The sequence below is a fragment of the Mercenaria mercenaria genome, chromosome 2, assembly GCF_021730395.1.
Source record: "Mercenaria mercenaria strain notata chromosome 2, MADL_Memer_1, whole genome shotgun sequence".
NCBI classification, from domain to species: domain Eukaryota; kingdom Metazoa; phylum Mollusca; class Bivalvia; order Venerida; family Veneridae; genus Mercenaria; species Mercenaria mercenaria.
In genome coordinates, this window is record NC_069362.1 from 35,612,811 (window position 1) to 35,620,800 (window position 7,990).

At 39.5% G+C, this 7,990-nt stretch overlaps 1 protein-coding gene across 1 annotated transcript; it reads right to left on the minus strand.

Annotated features, from left to right (window-relative positions):
• Positions 1 to 398: 398 nt before the first annotated feature.
• LOC123562666 (riboflavin-binding protein-like) lies at positions 399 to 7,267 on the minus strand. The gene is made up of 2 exons (XM_045355282.2): positions 6,316 to 7,267; positions 399 to 2,693 (listed from the first exon to the last, which is right to left on the minus strand). The coding sequence occupies exons 1-2, from the start codon at positions 6,555 to 6,557 to the stop codon at positions 2,354 to 2,356; spliced, it is 582 nt and encodes a 193-aa protein (XP_045211217.2). The 5' UTR covers positions 6,558 to 7,267; the 3' UTR covers positions 399 to 2,353.
• Positions 7,268 to 7,990: the final 723 nt, after the last annotated feature.

Here is a 7,990-nt window from a genome sequence, read left to right on the forward strand (position 1 = left end):
ACATGGATAGCATTGTCTTTCCTGCTGGGAGTACGTCTTCCTCGTAACCTACACGGATAGCATTGTCTTTCCTGCTGGGAGTACGTCTTCCTCGGAACCTACACGGATAGCATTGTCTTTCCTGCTGGGAGTAAGTCTTCCTCGTAACCTACACGGATAGCATTGTCTTTCCTGCTGGGAGTACGTCTTCCTCGTAACCTACACGGATAGCATTGTCTTTCCTGCTGGGAGTAAGTCTTCCTCGTAACCTACACGGATAGCATTGTCTTTCCTGCTGGGAGTAAGTCTTCCTCGTAACCTACACGGATAGCATTGTCTTTCCTGCTGGGAGTAAGTCTTCCTCGTAACCTACACGGATAGCATTGTCTTTCCTGCTGGGAGTAAGTCTTCCTCGTAACCTACACGGATAGCATTGTCTTTCCTGCTGGGAGTAAGTCTTCCTCGTAACCTACACGGATAGCATTGTCTTTCCTGCTGGGAGTAAGTCTTCCTCGGCACCTACACGCTCCTCGTAACCTACACGGATAGCATTGTCTTTCCTGCTGGGAGTAAGTCTTCCTCGGAACCTGCACGGATAGCATTGTCTTTCCTGCTGGGAGTAAGTCTTCCTCGGAACCTGCACGGATAGCATTGTCTTTCCTGCTGGGAGTAAGTCTTCCTCGGAACCTGCACGGATAGCATTGTCTTTCCTGCTGGAAGTACGTCTTCCTCGGCACCTACACGGATAGCATTTTCTCACTTATCGGACAGAAAAATCTCTATTTTTAGAAGTGCTGGAAAATCTTATCTCACATGGGTTATCCCACACTCCTGTGACGGACTCCCTTCGTGCGCTGAATATACATATTATTTATGTAAAATAATTAAAAATCAGGTACCTTTTTCTTTTCTCTTCGTTCCTTATAGTGTATTTCTCGATTCAAAATTCATTACTTTATGATAAGAACGTACCGTTACGTTACAAACGATAAAACTAAAGCGGAACTTTGTTATTGTGCGTCACTGAAATATCACGACGTCACTTCTGCTTACGGACGCCAATTTCCCGCGTTTTAAGTAGTTTCATATTTCTATGCTTGTTTTTATTGTTTTTGTTGTGGTAAGTGAGAAATAGAATCCATCATTGGTGTTCGGTGAAGATCGGAAATCCCAACCCTCGGGCGCACCGCTCAAGTCTTAAACTCGGCTCAGCCTCGTTTAAGACTTGAGCGGTGCGCCCTCGGGTTGGGATTTTCTGATCTTAACCGAAGACCAATGATGGATTCTCTATGTCTTTCCTGCTGGGAGTACGTCTTCCTCGGCACCTTCAATGGGCCAGATAATAAGTCGGTCTGACGCCAATATACGCCAAATGTGCATATTTGATTTTCATATTTTTAGCTAGATATATTTTTCTTGCCTTACAGAAGGGGATTTCCGGTATTTTTACCGGTGCTGGAATAATCCATCTTACACCCCGGGGTAGATGACACCCGTGCTGTAAATTACGTATTACGAACTACATACATGTAGAAGATTTATGTAGTAGGCCTAATTTATATTTCATTTAAAAAAAAAACGAATAAAAACCCAATACCTTGACAGTTCCCCTTAGTTCCTGATAGTAATTCTAGATTAGAAAAAAAAACGCTATTTTATCAAACATTCATAACGTTACACTGCAACTGATAAAACAAAACCGGAACTAAGCATTGTTATTTGTCATTGAAACGCCATGACGTCTTTCCTGTTTACGGACGTTGGTTTCAGCGCTTTGTTTAAATACGCTGCTATAAGAAATAGTTCTAAAAAGAAAGCCGTTCGATTGATGTTATCATTATTATTTTTGCTTGAATACGGTATGCAAGAAAAAGATTCTATCACTGGTTGTAGCTGCAAATGGGAATATCCGGTTCTCCGGCAACTGTTTACGCGGTAACTCGACAGAGCGCCGTAACCGCCTTAGCAGTTATCCTCGAGGCCGGCAATTCCCATCTGCACCTACAACCAGTGAAAGAAGCTTATAGTATCGTTTGATATATGCTACAATAATTTGGCAGAACTAACAGATAATTTAGATATGTAATTTTCATTACACTGTATAAAGTACATGAGAATCCTTCAAAGCTATACCTTTACGCTCAATGTTTTATATAATTTATTTTGGTTATAATTCACGTTCTGAAGTAATATCTCTCATTTCCAACAAATGAACAATTTTAAATGTGTTATTCGGTGAAAATTCGTTGAAAAAATATAGCAATAATATTTCAGGTGGTGTTGGACATCTTTGTGTTTTCCATGATAACACAAACATCATAGTTTTCATAGCTGATGAAACACCCGTGTGGCCACTTAAAAACTTGCGTTAACATCATGTTGCTTTCATGATAAAGCAACAAGTTAAAATCATAGAAACAGTAACTAACAGCACAGGGTAGACACCGGTAGCGCCAGACACACGATTTAATGCGAAGTCTGACAGTTCTATAAAACAGTTTTTATTCGCCATCGGTTCACACTGAAAGTTTCTCTTCTCACAAAATTCTCTTCCATTCGTGTACAAGTCGCCAATAACCGACCCCTTTAATATAGAAGAAGAGCAAGCGGAGTACCAGGCGTTACAGAATTCCTCACAAACTGTTAATTTCTCCTGGCCGTAGAATGTGTTCTGATATGGAGCACAGATGTAGCACATTAGGTAGTTTGTGTACCTGGAAAATAAGCACAGAAATACCTTTAAAATAACTCAAAAATACAGAGTTGATACTGATACTTGTGCTTTGATATACCGCGAAAGAAAAAAGAAACTGTCAAGATATAAATTCTCTATATCAATAGATGTGGAAATTAAAACACTTTGGAAATGATTCCTATACATGTAGTTAAATCGTCTGAAGGAACTTTAGCAGCAGCGGACGATCAAACCATTTTTTTATTTGGCTGATGTTGCAACATTTACTTTTCTGTCAGAGAACCACTAGTAGTAGTGAGAGATTTCTTCGTACAAGGTCCGGATCCTGTCGCCTGGGAAATGACCTATACTTGTCAAAGTTTAGGCTCAAAATGTACCAGAGGCCACCATTTCATACCTGTATTTCAAACATTTTCAGGAGTGACCCCCTGACACTTCGTTACATATTAGGGATATCCTCCCGAACCCGCCCCACCCCCATTTTCCCAAAAATGTTGAATAGATTAAGAAGTTTTGCTAAAATCATGTCTGCAGTTAGGTCGTTATACGCCTCGGTCTATCAATAACATATTTGGGTACTCAAAATTTAGACCCGAAAATGCAACAGAAACCAACATTTTATACTTATGTTTCAAAAGTTTCCCTGACCCCTTACAGGAGGGGGCACCCTCTCATACCTATACCCCCTTCCCCACTCTGTGCTACTGGCCTTGTCGATGAAATCTTCATTCTAAATTTTGCCTAACCCCATTTAAAACCTGGAACCGGGCTTGTATACCACAAGTTGGCGGACCCACCTTTTATAATTCCGTAAACTGACTGTAGAAGATGCTGTGTAACTCATTACCAACACTGGAGAGCTTCCATAGTGCCATATTTTGTAGTAAAACTGACTGTATCTTATCATGTTTAACTCACTATATCTATATGGTTGCATAACTCACTGTACATAATGTTGCATAGTTCGTCTTTGACATTGTAAGAAGTTTTCACGTTACCACATGTTGTATAGATCATGATGCATAGCTCAGCTTTGACATTGTTAGAGGTTTCCACATAACACATAACAAAATGTTGCATAGCTCATCTCCTACGTTGTTAGAAGTTTCAACATCATCATAATGTACATGTACGTAACTCATCTCCTACATTGTTAGAAATTTCAACACCATTATAATGTACATGTTCGTAACTCACCTCTGACATTATTAGAAGTTTCAACACCATCATAATGTACATGTGCGTACCTCACCTCTGACATTTTTAGACCATCATAATGTACATGTACGTAACTCACCTCTGACATTGTTCGACGTTTCAACACCATCATAATGTACATGTTCGTAACTCACCTCTAACATTATTAGAAGTTTCAACACCGTCATAATGTACATGTACGTACCTCACCTCTGACATTGTTAGACGTTTCAACACCATCATAATGTACATGTTCGTAACTCACCTCTGACATTATTAGAAGTTTCAACACCATCATAATGTACGTGTACGTAACTCACCTCTGACATTGTTAGATGTTTCAACACCATCATAAAGAACATGTACGTAACTCATCTCTGACATTGTTAGACGTTTCAACATCATCATAATGTACATGTACGTACCTCACCTCTGACATTGTTAGACGTTTCAACACCATCATAATGTACATGTACGTAGCTCACCTCTGACATTGTTCGACGTTTCAACACCATCATAATGTTCATGTGCGTAACTCACCTCTGACATTGTTAGACGTTTCAACACTATCATAATGTACATGTACGTAACTCACCTCTGACATTGTTCGACGTTTCAACACCATCATAATGTACATGTACGTAACTCACCCCTGACATTGTTAGAATTTTCAACATTATGACATGGTGCACAAATCTCACATTTGGCATTGTTATAAGATTCCACATGACAATATGTTACATCTCACCTTTGACATTGCTATGGGTTTCCAATATACCAAATGATGCACAACTCGCATTTGACATTCTGGGGAGTTACATGGTTATGGTTTCACGGCACGGAATAAAGTACGGCTTACATTTAAAATTTTCTTCATTGTACCGAATACATGTAATGCAAAACTCACCTTTGACTTTCCGAAGAGCTACCTTTTAAAGGTTTTACACCTCCAAATGACGTAAAATTCCTATCAACACTGAAAGCTACTGGGGACCAAATAATGCTCAAAACGACTTTGACACTCTGTAGAGCTGCCGTTTAGAGGTTACAAAATACATATGATGCATGATTCACCTTAAAGGCACTGGCCTCCAGATTTTGGCTAAAAATGATCTTTCTTTATGATTGAAGTTTGGTCATAAAAAATCATTATGAACATTAGAATATGAGGGGTTTTTTTTTGGTGTCGAAAGATCTGGAGGTCAGTGGCTTTAAACATTATATATGTTTGTTCTGCAATTGCTTTACAAAGACTTACATTATGGAAACATAACGAAAATCTGCCCCTATAGTGATTCTACGGTACCAAATGCTGCTTCACCGTCACCTTCGACATTCTGGAAAACTGCCCGATACCAAATGCTACTGAACTCAACATTGACATTCTGGGGAGCTGCCTGGTACCAAATACTGCTGAACTCACCTTTGACATTCAGGAGAGCTGTCCGGTACCAAATACTGCTGAACTCACCTTTGACATTCTGGAAAACTGTCCGATACCAAATACTGCTGCACTCACCTTTAACATTCTGGAGCCTCCGCATGATGATCTGCCCGGTACCAAATACTGCTGAACTCACCTTTGACATTCAGGAGAGCTGTCCGGTACCAAATACTGCTGAACTCACCTTTGACATTCTGGAAAACTGTCCGATACCAAATACTGCTGCTATCACCTTTAACATTCTGGAAATCTGCCCGGTACCAAATACTGCTGAACTCACCTTTGCCATTCAGGAGAGCTGTCCGGTACCAAATACTGCTGAACTCACCTTTGACATTCTGGAGATCTACCCGGTACCAAATGCTGCTGCACTCACCTTTAACATTCTAGAGATCTGCTCGGTACCAAATACTGCTGAACTCACCTTTGACATTCTGGAGATCTGCCCGGTACCAAATACTGCTGCACTCACCTTGAACATTCTGGAGATCTGCCCGGTACCAAATACTGCTGAACTCACCTTTGGCATTCAGGAGAGCTGTCCGGTACCGAATACTGATGAACTCACCTTTGACATTCTGGAGATCTGCCCGGTACCAAATACTGCTGCACTCACCTTTAACATTCTGGAGAGCTGCCCGGTACCAAATACTGCTGAACTCACCTTTGACATTCTCGAGAGCTGTCCGGTACCAAATACTGCTGAACTCACCTTTGACATTCAGGAGAGCTGTCCGGTACCAAATACTGCTGAACTCACCTTTGACATTCAGGAGAGCTGTCCGGTACCAAATACTGCTGAACTCACCTTTGACATTCTGGAGATCTGCCCGGTACCAAATGCTGCTGCACTCACCTTTATCATTCTGGAGATCTGCCTGGTACCAAATGCTGCTGAACTCACCTTTGACATTCTGGAGATCTGCCCGGTACCAAATGCTGCTGCACTCACCTTTAACGTTCTGGAGATCTGCCCGGTACCAAATACTGCTGAACTCACCTTTGACATTCTCGAGAGCTGCCCGGTAGAGGTTTTACTGTACCAAATGTAGCATCAATTTCTTCTTGCTTGCAACAACTATTCTTTTTGAACCAGGTACAATTCCTTAGGCCAGGCTGCGGTGATGGAGCCCTGTTATTAAAGAATGAGCAAAATTCCAGCGAGTCCACATCATCACCATGGCATTCAGAGTTAATACAGGTCAGCAGTACTAAAACTAATTTCCATATATCTCCATACATCTTTAATTTTCATCTGCCTTCAGTCATTTGTACGTTAAACTTTGCTTTTTCACGCTTGAAGTCCATTTTCTTGTACAAAACTAACATAGTTCATTGCGTCTTGCTGGATCTATATTTCCATATTTGAGCAAATATAACACGAGCCAGTATTGTTTATTTTACCATTTTATCAATAGAAGTATTGCCAAGCAGAATACTCTTAGACTGCTGGCTGCCTGCTTAAGACTGCAGTGATCAATACTAAACAATCAATACCCAACATTCAAATGGGCCAGTAACTCTACTGGAACAATTTTTGTTACGACAAGGCAGTGTGGCTGTAAATACAAAGTAATTTGTGAATGCTCTCGGGACAACAGTCCCTTTTATGTTAGATAACAAAAACAATAGATTCTATTGTTATTAATTTATTATTATTAGCTAGCCTAGTTCAGAAATATCAAATTACGCATAGATATAATTTTATTCCTTTTACTGCCTTAGATACGCAGATATTATATTATATTAGATCTATACCAGATTTGTTGAGCGCCCTTTTCATATGGAATATACGTTCAAAGGCGCTTTACAATTAAACATGTAACACATCGCAGATATGTAGGAAAATAACAAAACATGACATATGTAATCACAAAACTGAAACTGAACAATTTGATTAAACGCCTTTTTTATAAATGGCGTTGTACATAATAATAATAAATAATAGTCATTACAACAATATCATAAATGAACAATGATAATATTTACCGCCTTATTGTAACAAACAGCCATGACCGCACTCCTCCACTTGAGGTCGTTTTACCCCTATTGCCAATGCCAGTGCTTTAAACACCTGGTACGCCCAGACGGGCTGCATATAGTGGTTCAACCTACCGGTAAATGGTGCCATCATATACTGTATTAGACAGAAATACCACACACTTCAAGTGAAACTCAAGTCTTGCAAAAAAAAAAAAAAAAAAAAAAACCACACACACACACACAGAACGTTATAACCCTTAAAATGTGATATTAGTTGTGCTTTTAGAATAAAAGTTAATTCTTAGATAAGATGTAACTTTTGATATTTTTGATGAAAAAAAACACACAAAAATAAGTTGTCATTTTCATATTTAGATTCTATCTCTAGATTTTAACTTACAGAAATTTTCAAGTGGATTTTTTTTTGACTTTTCAAAAATGTGTTCAACCTTTATTATGGCATTGTTTGATTTTATCATATACTTTACTACAAAAAAAATAACAACAAAAGCCGTTAAAAAAGCTGTTGGCGAATCAATAATGGCGCAGTGTGCCTCACGCTCTATAGGTTAATGGGTCCGGGTAACCGGAACGTCATCGCGTTCTGACGTTGACGTCATGAAGCAACGTCATTATTACGGGTGAAAGGTTTATTTTCAGGTCTATTGTCAAAATAATTATGGCCGATTTCT

Excerpts from the sequence above, each read along its gene's own strand:
- LOC123562666 (XM_045355282.2), bottom strand. The coding sequence starts at position 6,557 with ATGTATGGAGATATATGGAAATTAGTTTTAGTACTGCTGACCTGTATT. Across the intron at positions 2,694-6,315 it reads AGCTCTCGAGAATGTCAAAG|GTACACAAACTACCTAATGT; the intron begins GTGAGTTCAGCA and ends CTTATTTTCCAG.